Below are 16,532 nucleotides of genomic sequence, written 5' to 3'. Positions count from 1 at the left end.
AGGAAAGACAACTACTCTTTTAGGTGAGGGGATCAGTTCAAAGACTTGTCAATGTCATGTCTGAAATAAGTAGTTGGGGAAAAGATTCAGAAGAGTGTAGAACCCCCAAACTCAACTTTATTTACATAACTGCATTTTCTTTCACTGTTCCCCTCTAATCAGGGACCGATTTAGACCTGGGAAACCAGGTGTGTCCTCAATTAATGATCAGGTAGAAGAGAAAACCAGCAGGCTCCGGACCTCACCGGGTCAGAGTTGAGTACCCCTGGTGTAGATATACATGTTATGTATAGAGCTGGTTATGATTGCCTACTCTACATGACAGGCAACCATAACTTTCTGTTTACCACAGCATTCTGTAATTTTCATAAGGCGTGACCCTGATACAAGGGCCCCATGACCTAGCTTTGGCAGAACAGATCCTGAATACAGTAACCTCTTCAAGACAGAGAACAAAGCGCTCATTTCACTCTGCTACTATACTGTCCTCCATCATGCCAAAGACCCCTCCTCTCATTGGCCAGGGCTCACCTGCAGCTGCCAGGTGCGCGGTCATCTCGTCATTGCCGGCCGAGTGAAGGATGTCTGAGTCATCATAGGCGTCGTCGTCAGGGGATGAGGGAGAGTCCTCGTCGGCGCTCAGCATGCTGTGATCTGTGTACGTGGCCACATGTACCTGCTGCACGGCGTGCTCCTCGATGGTGGTCATGTGTTCAGTCTGGTGAACATTGTGGTCCTCCATGGCGTGGTGCTAGCCTCAAACACTAACTGAAGAGAATAGAAAATAACTTATTCCATTCATTTTTGTTGGTGTCTCAGTATGTAACAACCTGACACCACACACACAACATGCTGGGAGAGCCATAGAGAAGCGCTCCTGCCTCCTGGAGCAGAGTTGGGGTTTATGTGCTTTACGGCAATAGTTAGCACATGGGATATTGATGCAAGTAACCCAGAGACACACACGCGTCATTCAGGGGTGTGTATAGGCCTACACCCACTTCTACAGTGATACTATCCCAGAAGTATGTTAACAGGGCTCAATGAAATAAAGCTTGTTATGTCAAGGGGCTATATATGAAAATGTGTACTAACTAAATTTGTGATACATGACATAACTAATGATAATAGTAATATTAGTAGTAATATTGTCAGTGTAGATACATTGATGCAGTGCGTCTGTAGTTATGTTCAATAAATGTAAATAGCATGTATAACTGGCTGAGGTTGACTATATTCCAAATATGTTCATTCAAAGGCATGTATTACTTTACAACTCAAAAGGCTAATCGAGTATTGCACTGGGTGACCAATTAATGATAGATTTGGGGGTGGGAGGAGACAGGAAATGTAAAGATTGAATGTTGAATGGCTTGCATGATGCATCTTTATAAACTGTTATATAGCCCTACTATGAATTACTTGAGGGGAGAGAGGATACACCTAGACAGTAAGACAGACAGGGGCAGGAATGGGCTGGCTAGCCAACCAGTTAGTCTTGACAAATTATCAATTGAGCTTGTCTAGCTAACAGTAACTCAAAATTAGGTTGCACTGATGATAAGCATTCTCGGTCTCTGCTATTAAATACTCGCGAAAGATGAGACGAATGCGAGCTATATTGATAACAGACCATAGCTACTAGCTAGCTAACGCTACCCAACCTGCCATTCAATGGCGGTGGATAGACCACAACAAGCTAGCTGATTAGTGGCTAAGTTAGCAAATGTGTTTCGCTAACACTGTTTAACAGCGTTTCTGATCAAATGTTATGGTTATTTTACTAGCCATATAGTTAGCTAGGTTACTGTTAGTTAGCTCCGATGGTGCTTCTAGATATGACAAGAACCTAAATAAACTATCATTAACGTTAGCTAGCAAGTCAACCATAAAAACGCAGTTGGCTAGCAAATGTCCAAGACACATTTCGCTAGAGAATTAGCTGGCCAAGCAGCTGTATTTAGCGACATACTGGACAATTGTGTAAAAACTAGAACAATTATTGGAATCAGAATCCAAAATATTGCATGCTAACCAAGCATCGCATGCGATTACATGTGCTGTGCACTTGTTAAGCTAAAATAACGCGACTACTGTAGCACCGAACCCGCCATCTCGAGCTACAACTGTAACAATACATAACAGGCCTAGCGGCCTACATCAACACCAACGCTATTGCTGCATTATCTCGACTTATTCTCGGTGTGCGCAAAGTGTACTGTCGTCAAAAATGCCAAATATTCGTTTTTTTCCGTTTTCTCATCGGTATCTAAAACAATGTGCATATTTTCGCCCCTATGCTGCCGGGTTTGTTGGTGCGGCTGCGCCGGGGCTGAAATAGCTGGAGATTGCGCGGTAGGGCACTAACCTCAGAGCGGCTGCGCTACTTCGGGCCTGCGCCGTACGATGGGCCTGGGAATCCGAGCTCTAATGGAGGACAAAGAACAGCCAGCCCGAAAACACACCGAAGCTGAAGCTCGGCGGTCCCGCTGATCTACCAGAACACCGGGCTAACCACGCCCCTTTCCAGTTAAAGATCACCGGCAAAAGTAGACTTTTCTTATTTGATAAAAAGTTAAACATATAGCAAATAGTGTTCAGTATTCATTCAATATAATCCATATAGCTATGTTTATTTTGTCCGCAAAAAAATATACAGTATCGCAACCCCCCCCCCCCCCCCCTGAAATAAGTAGTTGTTTTTATAAACATTGCTAGCAAAAACAATGGACGCAATTTGAATGACATACCTCCTGTACAAAATAGGATAATATCTTCTTTCTAATGATGTCAACTTTAAACAGCTGCTCGTATCGACAATGTGTTTAGAGTTACCTTTCTGGCTAATAGTCTTTGTTATAGTTTACAGTTCTTCTTCCAATTATAGTGTGGGGAGGTAATGGAAAAACTATCTACAAAATCTATTCATTTTAAAATGTTGATTACTTCTTGCGATTATCATTCACCTGATGATAAGACAAGACGTGGAAAACCTTTTTGCTAAGCTATTATAACGACCCTGGGTTTGCGGATATTCCAGTATGTTTAGTTACCGGTTTGCCTGGAAGGGGGTCCCTGGGCAAGAAAAGGCTGAAGATCCCTGGCCTTGATTAATGTAATATTTGGGAGGTCTAAATGGGATGACGCCATTTCAATCTGAAACAGGTTTACCAGAGTCGTTATTCTTCTTTAAACATTTGACTTTTGCCTAAATTGGGTTATTTTAATCAAATTGCATTGTTTTATCTGGTTGACAACATTGATTTGTGAACAATCATTGTTTATTCTCTATGCATAGTCACTTTACTCCTACCTACATGTACAAATTACCTCGAATAACCTGTACCCCCGCACATTGACTCGGTACCGATACTCTCTGTATATAGCCTCGGTATTGTTATTTTATTGTGTTACTTTTTTATTTTATTATTTATTTAGTAAATATTTTCTTAACTCTATTTCTTTAACTGCATTGTTGGTTAAGGGCTTGTAAGTAAGAATTTCACGGTAAGGTCTACCTGTTGTATTGTAGTCTAATTCAATACAATGACGCTTTTGACAACACAATTGTTAATAAGGTTATACTAAATATGGCATAGCACAGTAGCCTACTGGGGGAAATGTAACACTAGCCCTGTTTATCAATGGAAAATTAAATACATCTAGGGTAAAGCCAAGCACATGTCAAAAGGGTTCCTGCTTCTACTACAGTTAATATGGTACAAAACCCACTACTGCTGCTATTACAGTTAATATTGTACAAAACCTACCTCTGCTATTACAGTTAATATGGTACACAATCTACTGCTGCTTCTGCAATTAATATGGTACATTACCTACCCTGCTACTACTACAGTTAATATGGTACATTACCTACTGTTGCTTCTGCAATTAATATGGTACATTACCTACCCTGCTGCTACTACAGTTAATATGGTACATTACCTACCCTGCTGCGACTACAGTTAAAATGGTACATTACCTACCCTGCTGCTACTACAGTTAATATGGTACACAATCTACTGCTGCTTCTGCAATTAATATGGTACATTACCTACCCTGCTACTACTACAGTTAATATGGTACATTACCTACGGTTGATTTTGCAATTAATATGGTACATTACCTACCCTGCTGCTACTACAGTTAATATGGTACATTACCTACCCTGCTGCTACTACAGTTAAAATGGTACATTACCTACCCTGCTGCTACTACAGTTAAAATGGTACATTACATACCCTGCTGCTACTACAGTTAATATGGTACATTACCTACCCTGCCACTACTACAGTTAAAATGGTACATAACCTACGGCTGCTTCTGCAATTAATATGGTACATTACCTACCTGCTGCTACTACAGTTAATATGGTACATTACCTACTGCTGCTTCTGCAATTAATATGGTACATTACCTACCCTGCTGCTACTACAGTTAACATGGTACATAACCTACTGCTGCTTCTGTAATTAATATGGTACATTACCTACCCTGCTGCTACTACAGTTAATATGGTACATTACCTACTGCTGCTCCTGCAATTAATATGGTACATTACCTACCCTGCTGCCACTACAGTTAATATGGCACATTACCTACCCTGCTGCTACTACAGTTAATATGGTAGATAACCTACTGCTGCAGCTACAGTTAATATGGTAGATAACCTACTGCTGCTGCTACAGTTAATATGGTAGATAACCTACTGCTGCTGCTACAGTTCATATGGTAGATAACCTACTGCTGCTACAGTTAATATGGTAGATAACCTACTGCTGCTATTACAGTTAATATGGTAGATAACCTATTGCTGCTGCTACAGTTAATATGGTAGATAACCTACTGCTGCTAATACAGTTAATATGGTAGATAACCTACTGCTGCTATTACAGTTAATATGGTAGATAACCTACTGCTGCTGCTACAGTTAATATGGTAGATAACCTGCTGCTGCTACAGTTAATATGGTAGATAACCTACTGCTGCTACAGTTAATATGGTAGATAACCTACTGCTGCTACAGTTAATATGGTAGATAACCTACTGCTGCTATTACAGTTAATATGGTAGATAACCTACTGCTGCTGCTATTACAGTTAATATGGTAGATAACCTACTGCTGCTGCTACAGTTAATATGGTAGATAACCTACTGCTGCTGCTACAGTTAATATGGTAGATAACCTACTACTGCTATTACAGTTAATATGGTAGATAACCTACTGCTGCTGCTACAGTTAATATGGTAGATAACCTGCTGCTGCTACAGTTAATATGGTAGATAACCTACTGCTGCTACAGTTAATATGGTAGATAACCTACTGCTGCTACAGTTAATATGGTAGATAACCTACTGCTGCTATTACAGTTAATATGGTAGATAACCTACTGCTGCTGCTATTACAGTTAATATGGTAGATAACCTACTGCTGCTGCTACAGTTAATATGGTAGATAACCTACTGCTGCTGCTACAGTTAATATGGTAGATAACCTACTACTGCTATTACAGTTAATATGGTAGATAACCTACTGCTGCTATTACAGTTAATATGGTAGATAACCTACTGCTGCTATTACAGTTAATATGGTAGATAACCTACTGCTGCTACTACAATTAATATGGTAGATAACCTACTGCTGCTACTACAGTTAATATGGTAGATAACCTACTGCTGCTACTACAGTTAATATGGTGGATAACCTACTGCTGCTACTACAGTTAATATGGTAGATAACCTACTGCTGCTACTACAGTTAATATGGTAGATAACCTACTGCTGCTGCTACAGTTAATATGGTAGATGACCTACTGCTGCTACTACAGTTAATATGGTAGATAACCTACTGCTGCTATTACAGTTAATATGGTAGATAACCTACTGCTGCTACTACAATTAATATGGTAGATAACCTACTGCTGCTACTACAGTTAATATGGTAGATAACCTACTGCTGCTACTACAGTTAATATGGTGGATAACCTACTGCTGCTTCTACAGTTAATATGGTAGATAACCTACTGTTGCTGCTACAGTTAATATGGTAGATAACCTACTGCTGCTACTACAGTTAATATGGTAGATAACCTCCTGCTGCTGCTACAGTTAATATGGTAGATAACCTGCTCCTTCTCCTATTCTTTATTTTACACGAGTTATTCCCTAAGGAAGGCTAATGGTAATTGCCTAAAAATGCCTAGAAACTAGGTTACTGTACATGTAAAAATAGGCTTACTAGAAACGTTGGCTCAACTTAAAAGAATATCTTTACTCTTTTACTTCTTTACAAATTTAGTTTGACAAATTTAGTCTCAACATGCTAAAACCAATAACTGCCATGATTTTGAACCCACTGAAGAGATCAACTTTTTCACAGTCCCAAAGCAGCCTCACAACTGAGCGTTGCTATTCTTTACCTTGCCCACAAAAGGGCAGTGTTGCATCACTAATCACTTCATGAGTCCAGCGTCTCCACTTCACAATAACAGGAGATGGCAGTAAAGGACCATTGAACCTGTCTCTCCACAGGTGCCTTGGCATCCTTTCCAGATGATGGATGTTTTACATTAGTATGTGATGACAACAACTTATGTTTGTGTCCCACTAAATGTCAGCAAGTATCATATTCAAAAGCCGATGCAGGCCTCATAGTTTGTCTCAACGTTTCACAGCCCCCAAACTGTGACCTTCGCGCCTCTTCGCCCCCTCCCCATCTCACATCACAGTAGTAGACCTATAGGGACACATGTACAGTAGGCTATTCAGGACTGGAAATAAATGGCATATTCAGTTGAAACCTAAGTAGGGTAAGAGATAGAATATATTGTCAAATGTGTATCTGTACAATATGACACTAAAAATCCATTACACCTTTTCGACTGAGATCAACCAACACAGAAATTCGGGCACACAGCGTCTGTCTGTCATAGCTCAACGTCACACCTGAAGTGAAGGTATGACACTTAAGAATGAGCCATGTCCTCGTCACTAACCATTCTGTCCCTGTACCCATCCCCTTCCGCTGGGCTGTGGTGGGGAGGTGTAGATAAGCCCTGCAGCCTGGGGGGCTGGGATCAATAAGAGCTGTAATTGCTTAGCTGGAAGTGAGGATAATTGTAGGTAATTGTGTGGGCCAGTAGCTGAGCAGGGGCGAGGTGAGGAGGGGGAGGACGGAGAAAGGAGAGGAAGGAGAGGCTTTGGGGTTAATGGGTCCTAGGCTAGCCTATGTCTCTGTCTGTCTCTGTCTGTGTGTCTGGCTGCATGTCTATCTATCTGTCTGTCTGTCTGGCTGGCTGGCTGGCTGGCTGGCTGCTTGTCTGTCTGTGTATGTGTGGCTGGCTGGCCGTCTGGCTCTATCCATCTGTCTGTCTTACTGTCTGTTTGAGGCTCGCCCAGTGGGGGTTGAATGTCCACAGGAGTTATAGCCTCTAAAATCTCTGTCTATCTCTGTCTCTCAGTTTCTCTCACTAACCACATTAACATGTTTTCATGCACACACTATTCCGGATAGTAGCTCATACCCCACTTAAGGTCTTATTTGGGATAAGCTGTTTACATGCATCTTTGATGACCTACCAAATGTCGGAAATTATAATATGACCTACCAAATGTCGGAAATTATAATATGACCTACCAAATGTAGGAAATTATAATATGGCCTACCAAATGTCGGAAATTATAATATGACCTACCAAATGTCGGAAACTATAATATGGCCTACCAAATGTCGGAAATTATAATATGGCCTACCAAATGTCGGAAATTATAATATGGCCTACCAAATGTCGGAAATTATAATATGGCCTACCAAATGTCGGAAACTATAATATGGCCTACCAAATGTCGGAAACTATAATATGACCTACCAAATGTCGTAAATTATAATATGACCTACCAAATGTCGTAAATTATAATATGGCCTACCAAATGTCTGAAATTATAATATGACCTACCAAATGTCGGAAATTATAATATGGCCTACCAAATGTCGGAAATTATAATATGGCCTACCAAATGTCGGAAACTATAATATGGCCTACCAAATGTCGGAAACTATAATATGGCCTACCAAATGTCGGAAACTATAATATGGCCTACCAAATGTCGGAAATTATAATATGGCCTACCAAATGTCGGAAACTATAATATGGCCTACCAAATGTCGGAAACTATAATATGGCCTACCAAATGTCGTAAATTATAATATGGCCTACCAAATGTCGGAAGTTATAAGAAGAAAGTGTCTAAATTTGGGGTGAAAGTAGCCAGTAGGCTATACAGTCCAGTACGGTCTATCAGCAAAATAAATGTTTATGGAATTATGGTGGAAGGAAGTGGGCAGGTCTACTTTTTTTGACAATCAGATGAAAACATCATCACACAGCGCAACTCAGCCTGCGCAGACCGTGAAAAACAACAGCAAATGGGATAAGATGTTTACATGCCACAGTATCCTATCTATGATCAGCATGTTCCAGACATGTTATCTGGGTTTATCATAACCGAGATACAAGCTTTCTCGGGTTATTGTTAACCGCATATGATGTTTACATGTGTCAACTAAAAAACAGAACACTTGAGTATCCCGAATAATAACGGGGGATTGGTGTGCATGTAAACGTGGTCTCTGTCGGTCTATGTCTCGTCGCAATAACCATATGCTTATAGGATTTATTAGATAATAGCCTTACCATATGAATCGTACAGTATCTAACCTACCTACGCGCCCACTGACTACCGAGTGGCGCATCGGTATAAGGCACTGCATATCAGTGCTAAAGGCGTCACTACGGACCCTGTTTCGATACTAGGCTGTATTACAACCGGCCGTGTTTGGGTGTCCCATAAAGCGACGCACAATTGGCCCATCATCGTTAGGGTTTAGCCAGGGTAGGCCGTCATTGTAAATATTAATTTGTTCTTAACTGACATGCCTGGTTACATTTAAAAAAAATAGTTATGGATTAATTTGAAGGCATTGTAGGGCATCTCTTCTATGAGTAGGCCCTGTATCAGGTTGTCTGCCCAGGAAATATATATAAAAAAACAAGCAGGATCCCAACTAGTTGACCATTTATGCAGTCTTCCGATAGCACCTCCCAGGACCTTAGATGAGATTCGAATACAAAGTCAAGTTTGATTCCCACGGCTTTCGAGGAGCAGGTGCAATGACATCCCCTTGATGAACAACAGGGGGCAGTAAAGCACCACATATAAAACGAAATAAAATGCTGAGTGGGAACAACTGAAATAGCATCTCTAAAGAGTCATACTGACTTATTTGAAACACGAGTATTTGCGTGCAATTTTACTTTGAGAATAATTACAGATTGTTGTAATTGCTGTCGAGGTCATTGTGACCATTTTCGTGGAGTTGTATTGCTTTGCAAAAATAACTTATTGTTGGATCTTGCAGAATGTACATCCTCTGTACTGAGTGACTTCCATTTGTTGCATAACTTTTCACCTTCTATTTGATCTATCTGTTGCCCATAAGCAGGGCGTTGTTAACACATCCACAGTGTAACTGTTAAAAATCAAGATATCCAATCAACACAATAGGATGGGCTATTCTGGATAGGCAAATGTCACAATGTATTTCAGGAGGCTGTAGTTTATCCACTCTACATCAGTTTGCATGGGTTTACAGTGTAGCTTGAGGTATATTGTTATAGTGTTACATCACATTATTATTGAGCTGTTTCATTTGATTTATTTCAGATGGTCCAGCATCATCCTCAGACAATTGGTCCAGCATCATCCTCAGACAATTGGTCCAGCATCATCCTCAGACAATTGGTCCAGCATCATCCTCAGACAATTGGTCCAGCATCATCCTCAGACAATTGGTCCAGCATCATCCTCAGACAATTGGTCCAGCATCATCCTCAGACAATTGGTCCAGCATCATCCTCAGACAATTGGTCCAGCATCATCCTCAGACAATTGGTCCAGCATCATCCTCAGACAATTGCTTTCATTTTTGGTCTAATTCCTTAAAATAAAGTTTAAAATCCTGGTCATGTGACATGATTAACCCAAACAAAGGAAATCCAGATCATGTGACATGATTAACCCAAACACAGGACATCCAGGTCATGTGACATGATTAACCAAAACATGAAATCTGGGTCATGTGACATGATTAACCCAAACACAGGAAATCCAGATAATGTGACATGATTAACCCAAACACAGGAAATCCAGATCATGTGACATGATTAACCCAAACACAGGAAATCCAGATCATGTGACATGATTAACCCAAACACAGGAAATCCAGATGAGACAGTTGAATGGGAGATAGGATGGGTCGATGGAGAGGTGAACGCATGGTGGATAGATGGACACACCGATAGACAGATGAGTGGACGGAGGATGGATATGCCATTGATCATCCTCTGCACCAGGGACAGCGTTTCCAGATGGCTGCTCCACTTCAAAGTGTTCCTACCTGCTCAGAGATGAAAGACAAACTCTATTTAACTATCAAGTTGGTCTCCTTTAACCCTTCGTGGACACCTGTAACATCTCTATGTTGATGTCTAACATCTAACGCTATAAGGACGGATGTAGCCATTCACGAGTGGCCATGGAATTTGAGTCGTCAGAATAGAAACACAATGTTCCCCAGTGACATTAGCTATCACTATGAGTGAGGAAGGGCGAAATAGCTGCATCAAAGAATCTAATGTTATTGTTTTCTGTGGTAACCTCTTGCTAGGTGAGATTTCTCTCTGTCATCATCTCTAATCTCCATGTCTCTTTTTCTCTCTCTCTCTGTTTCACGTCTCCTTCCTCACTCAGACAGAAGGCCTTGGCATGGAACACATAGAGAAAATATTTTTCCAATCAGAAAGGACGAGCGAGAGAGAGAGCTGGAGAGAGGTTTGTATCTCACGTATTTGTTATGCACTACCAAGTCAAAGCCCTGCCTTTATCCGCCACAAACACACACCTCCTGTTGTCAATGGAAACAGGGAGGACTGGAAGAGAGGGAGCTGGACACGGAAATAGAGAGAACGAGAGAGAGAGAGAAGGAGAGGGGATGAAGGAGAGGGACAAACCGCTATTAAGTGCATCTATAGCCCTCTGTTAGGGTTTACATCCTCCAGGCGATGTTCTCCTGTTTAATGGCAATGTCATGTAGAGAATGAACTCCACTTACAGATTCATGATAGTATTTATCAGAGGCAGGTCTTGTAGATGGTGGAGGGAGGGAGAGATGGTGGGAAGAAAGCCAGTATGCCATGATCCCATGTATACTGAACAACAATCTAAACGCAATTTCAAAGATTTGACTGAGTTACAGTTCACACAAGGAAATCAGTCAATTGAAATGTATTAATCAGGCCCTAATCTATGGATTTCACGTTACTAGGCAGGGGTGCAGCTATGGGTGGGCCTTGGAGGGCATAGGCCTGCCCACTTGGCAGCCAGGCCCACTCACTGGGGAGCCAGACCCAGCCAATCAGAATTAATTTATCCACAAAAAAGGGCTTTATTAAAGACAAAAACACTCCTCAGCAAAAAAAAAACGACAATCCCGCAGGTGAAGAAGCTGGATGTGGAGGTCCTGGGCTGGCATGGTCTGTGGTTGTGAGACTGGTTGGACATACTGCCAAATTCTCTAAAACAACTTTGAAAGCAGCTTATGGTAGAGAAATTAACATTCAATTCTCTGGCAACAGCTCTGGTGGACATTCTTGCAGTCAGCATGCCAATTACACGCTCCCTCAAAACTTGAGACATATGTAGCATTGTGTAACAAAACTGCACATTTTAGAGTGTCCCTTTATTGTCCAGAGCACAAGGTGCACTTGTATAATCAGCTACTTGATATGCCACACCTGTTAGGTGGATGGATTATCTTGGCAAAGGAGAAATGCTCACTAGCAGGGATTTAAAGAAATTTGTGCACATAATTAGAGAGAAATAAGTTTTTTATCCGTATGGAATATTTCTGGGATCTTTTATTTCAGCTCATGAAACATGGGACCAACACTTTACATGTTGCGTTGATATTTTTGTTCAGTTGAGTTTTCCAAAAACACCTTGCAGGTTTTACTTAGATGTTAAGGGCAAGTAGCAGGGAGGTGGTCTGGAGGGAGAGGGGGTTGGCGGAATAGAGAGGGAAAAGAGAGACAGATTGCCGTGATCCTATTTTCCAAAAACACCTCCCAGATGTTCCCACCGGTCACCTGCTCCAAAATGTCTGGCCGCCAAACAAGTGATTGGGTGGAGCTAAAAGGGCTCTGTCTCCACAGTGAACTCTTCATCTAAGGCCTTGGAGAGGGAACCAGAGCGCCCCTGACACGGGTGTCACTGCTGCGACCATTGCTCAAGAGGGTGACATTTTCAGCTGTGCAGGTGTAATGACGGAGCACGGTGGAAAGTGAGAAACTAACCAGGGGAATAACAGAAAGAAAGGAGGAGGGAGATAGGGGGAAAACTCTGATAGCAACTAACAGACTGTAGATGCCAACACCTCACTCTCTCACACACCTATCCCAGCCTGCTCTCCTCTCCTTCAGTGGCTGACACTAACAGTCCAAGTGGTTTATGGGGCTCTGCTCCTGTCTCAGAGGGCGACTTTGGGATGAGACCCTCCATTCCCATGAAGAGATTGAGGGTATAACCCAGTGGTGGGGATACTGCATGTGTGTTAAACTTACATCATCACCCAGATCCGTTTTAAACGTGTTGTGTTAACAACTTCTAACGTGTTTGAGATGCTCAAAAAGTTTAGTAAGCCTTGTAAGGTATCCTCTTATTTACCGATTAACTCTCAGAAAATGTTATTAGTCACAAACTACACAGGCACAAGCACTGTGACCTTGGCACTCATCATCGAAAAATGCATAATAACAGCCCGATAATAGATTTACTTGCCAACTCCTATTTTGACTCAAGTTTTGACTCGAGTGTCACATCATTTTAAATGTAGAAGGAACTGTTGTTTTGACACCCATGGCTCCTCGTTGCTTAACGGAGAAATATTTTGCAGTTTGACTTAATGAGCTTCATTAAATTATGACTCATACGCCTATGAGGTTGAATGGCTCTTATTTCCATATTTTCCCCTCTCTTTTTTACCCTGGTAATCCATCTTCTCTGTTTTTCAGAGTTCTGACAGTGTCTGGCCAAATCCTTTAAAAAATAAATGTTGTTTGATAGTGTTAGTTTTTTTAATAAACACATGATTCAACACAAAGGCTCCATGGTACGTCAAGTATCCTAGTGGTTAGATTGGTGAGCCAGCAACCGGAGGGTTGCCAGTTTGAATCCTGGGTCTGACTGGAAAAATCTGGTGGGAAGTGAGCTGGTAACTGCCCAGTGTGGCAGCCCCCTGCACCTCTACAAAAAAACGGTATATACACTGAGTGTAGAAAACATTAGGAACACCTTCCGAATATTGAGTTGCACCCCCTTTTGCCCTCAGAACAGCCTGGTGTCAAAAGCATTCCATAGGGATGCTGGCCCATGTTGACTCCAATGTTTCCCACAGTTGTGTCAAGTTGGCTGGATGTCCTTTGGGTGGTGGACCATTCTTGATACACGCGGGAAACTGTTGAGTGTGAAAAATCAAATCAAATCAAATGTATTTATATAGCCCTTCGTATATCAGCTGATATCTCAAAGTACTGTACAGAAACCCAGCCTAAAACCCCAAACAGCAAGCAATGCAGGTGTAGAAGCACGGTGGCTAGGAAAAACTCCCTAGAAAGGTCAAAACCTAGGAAGAAACCTAGACAGGAACCAGGCTATGAGAGGTGGCCAGTCCTCTTCTGGCTGTGCCAGGTGGAGATTATAACAGAACATGGCCAAGATGTTCAAATGTTCATAAATGACCAGCATGGTCAAATAATAATAATCACAGGCAGAACAGTTGAAACTGGAGCAGCAGCACGGCCAGGTGGACTGGGGACAGCAAGGAGTCATCATGTCAGGTCGTCCTGAGGCATGGGCCTAGGGCTCAGGTCCTCCAAGAGAGAAAGAGAGAATTAGAGTGAGCATACTTAAATTCACACAGGACACCGGATAGGACAGGAGAAGTACTCCAGATATAACAAACTGACCCTAGCCCCCTCAACCCACTCAAAAACCCAGCAGCGTTGCAGTTCTTGACACACTCAAACCAGTGTTACTGGATGGAAACTACCAGTGTAATGGCTGTGCTCAATGTAATGGCACTTATATATGTAGATCCTTTAAACACCCCCAAACAGGGAAACAGATCCCAATCAAAGGTGTTATCACATGCTTCACTAAGACAGTTATTTATCTTATAACTTGTCCTTGTGGTAAACATTATGTGGGTAAAACAAAGCGCAAATTAAAAGTACGAATTTCAGAGTATCGTAGCACCATTAGGTGCAAAAACTCGACTTACCCAGTTGCGGCCCACCTTTTGGAAGCAAACCACTCGATTTCGTCCCTACGTTATATCGACATCGAACATGTCACCCTCACTAGGAGATGGGGTGACCTCGACAATTTATTGTTAAAACGAGAGCCTGGCTTTGATCTGTAGCCATTATTGTGATTATTGTGATTTTGCTATTGTAAATGTTTGTAGGCCTACGCAGCCAAATGGTATCTATGATCGTATGCTCTCATTCATGTTTTTGGAATGTTATTTTTATATCTGAAGATTAACCAATGATATCAGGCCACACCCGGCCATGATTACAGACACCTGTGTGTGTCCCTTGACACTATATAAACTAGTCAACCCGCAGTGTTTGCCATTATACCCTGATGAAGACAGCTTGTCTATCGAAACGTTGGTTATTAAATTATTACATCTGAGCTCCTAGAGTGTGCGGCTCTCCTTGAACTTTTCAAGTGTTCTACTCTGCTAGCCAGCACCTCGTCTGAATAGGTGTTCTATTCCGTTAGCCAGCACCTCGTCTGAATAGGTGTTCTACTCTGCTAGCCAGCACCTCGTCTGAATAGGTGTTCTATTCCGTTAGCCAGCACCTCGTCTGAATAGGTGTTCTACTCTGCTAGCCAGCACCTCGTCTGAATAGGTGTTCTATTCCGTTAGCCAGCACCTCGTCTGAATAGGTGTTCTACTCTGCTAGCCAGCACCTCGTCTGAATAGGTGTTCTACTCCGCTAGCCAGCACCTCGTCTGAATAGGTGTTCTACTCCGCTAGCCAACACCTCGTCTGAATAGGTGTTCTACTCCGCTAGCCAGCACCTCGTCTGAATAGGTGTTCTACTCTGCTAGCCAGCACCTCGTCTGAATAGGTGTTCTACTCCGCTAGCCAGCACCTCGTCTGAATAGGTGTTCTACTCCGCTAGCCAGCACCTCGTCTGAATAGGTGTTCTACTCCGCTAGCCAGTACCTCGTCTGAATAGGTGTTCTACTCCGCTAGCCAACACCTCGTCTGAATAGGTGTTCTACTCCGCTAGCCAGCACCTCGTCTGAATAGGTGTTCTACTCTGCTAGCCAGCACCTCGTCTGAATAGGTGTTCTACTCCGCTAGCCAGCACCTCGTCTGAATAGGTGTTCTACTCCGCTAGCCAACACCTCGTCTGAATAGGTGTTCTACTCCGCTAGCCAGCACCTCGCCTGAACAGGTGTTCTACTCTGCTAGCCAGCACCTCGTCTGAGTAGGTGTTCTACTCCGCTAGCCAACACCTCGTCTGAATAGGTGTTCTACTCCGCTAGCCAGCACCTCGTCTGAATAGGTGTTCTACTCCGCTAGCCAACACCTCGTCTGAATAGGTGTTCTACTCCGCTAGCCAGCACCTCGTCTGAATAGGTGTTCTACTCCGCTAGCCAACACCTCGTCTGAGTAGGTGTTTCCTCTCCGCTAGCCAGCACCTCGTCTGAGTAGGTGTTCTACTCCGCTAGCCAACACCTCGTCTGAATAGGTGTTCTACTCCGCTAGCCAGCACCTCGTCTGAATAGGTGTTCTACTCCGCTAGCCAGCACCTCGTCTGAATAGGTGTTCTACTCCGCTAGCCAGCACCTCGTCTGAATAGGTGTTCTACTCCGCTAGCCAACACCTCGTCTGAATAGGTGTTCTACTCCGCTAGCCAGCACCTCGTCTGAGTAGGTGTTCTACTCCGCTAGCCAACACCTCGTCTGAATAGGTGTCCGTTTCTGTTTGTGCTGTATGGCATGACAATGACCATAAGAGTTGGCCACACAGTACAAGCAGATCTGGGACCAGGCTACCTGATTTCAAGATGGCTCCAGCCTCTTCTCCCTCAGTCATGTTCATGTGCAGCACACAGTGTTTCTAGTTCGGCCCCCGAGATGCGATTGTGATGCGGGAGAAAATAGCTGACGAGAGGAGGAAAAAAGTATGACCGGCTCTTGTTTTTAAAGGTCAGGACATAGAAGAGGTGTGTTTGCTGCTGTCCTTTCTCTAATTGTCTGTCCTGGGCCTACGTGTTCTGCTTGACTAAAAAGTCCATTGATTCGCAGTCATTTGCACACCAGGGTTATTGCTTCGCTTGTAGCTTCCACTCTGCCTAGGTGCAGCACTGCGATGGAGGGATGGGGAGAGGGAG

The 16,532-nt window shown here is 42.7% G+C and overlaps 1 protein-coding gene across 9 annotated transcripts in view; it reads right to left on the bottom strand.

Annotated features, from left to right (window-relative positions):
- The window catches only part of LOC139392620 (nuclear respiratory factor 1), a 30,048-nt gene extending 27,570 nt beyond the window's left edge, over positions 1 to 2,478 (bottom strand). For 4 of the 9 annotated variants that reach the window (XM_071140720.1, XM_071140721.1, XM_071140723.1 and 1 more), the window contains exons 1-2: positions 2,369 to 2,472; positions 532 to 768 (exon numbers count right to left, since the gene is read on the bottom strand). In XM_071140720.1, coding sequence (XP_070996821.1) covers positions 532 to 742 — 211 coding nt within the window. In that variant the 5' untranslated portion in view covers positions 743 to 768; positions 2,369 to 2,472. Of the gene's footprint in view, positions 1 to 531; positions 880 to 2,368 lie in introns of those variants that run through there. The other 5 variants (XM_071140716.1, XM_071140719.1, XM_071140718.1 and 2 more) reach the window with 3 other exon arrangements.
- Between the last annotated feature and the right edge of the window lie 14,054 nt (positions 2,479 to 16,532).

The sequence above is a fragment of the Oncorhynchus clarkii genome, chromosome 33 (assembly GCF_045791955.1).
Source record: "Oncorhynchus clarkii lewisi isolate Uvic-CL-2024 chromosome 33, UVic_Ocla_1.0, whole genome shotgun sequence".
Lineage (NCBI taxonomy): Eukaryota > Metazoa > Chordata > Actinopteri > Salmoniformes > Salmonidae > Oncorhynchus > Oncorhynchus clarkii.
The sequence above is the reverse complement of the archived record's forward strand: the minus strand, read 5'-3'. Positions and strand labels throughout refer to the sequence as shown.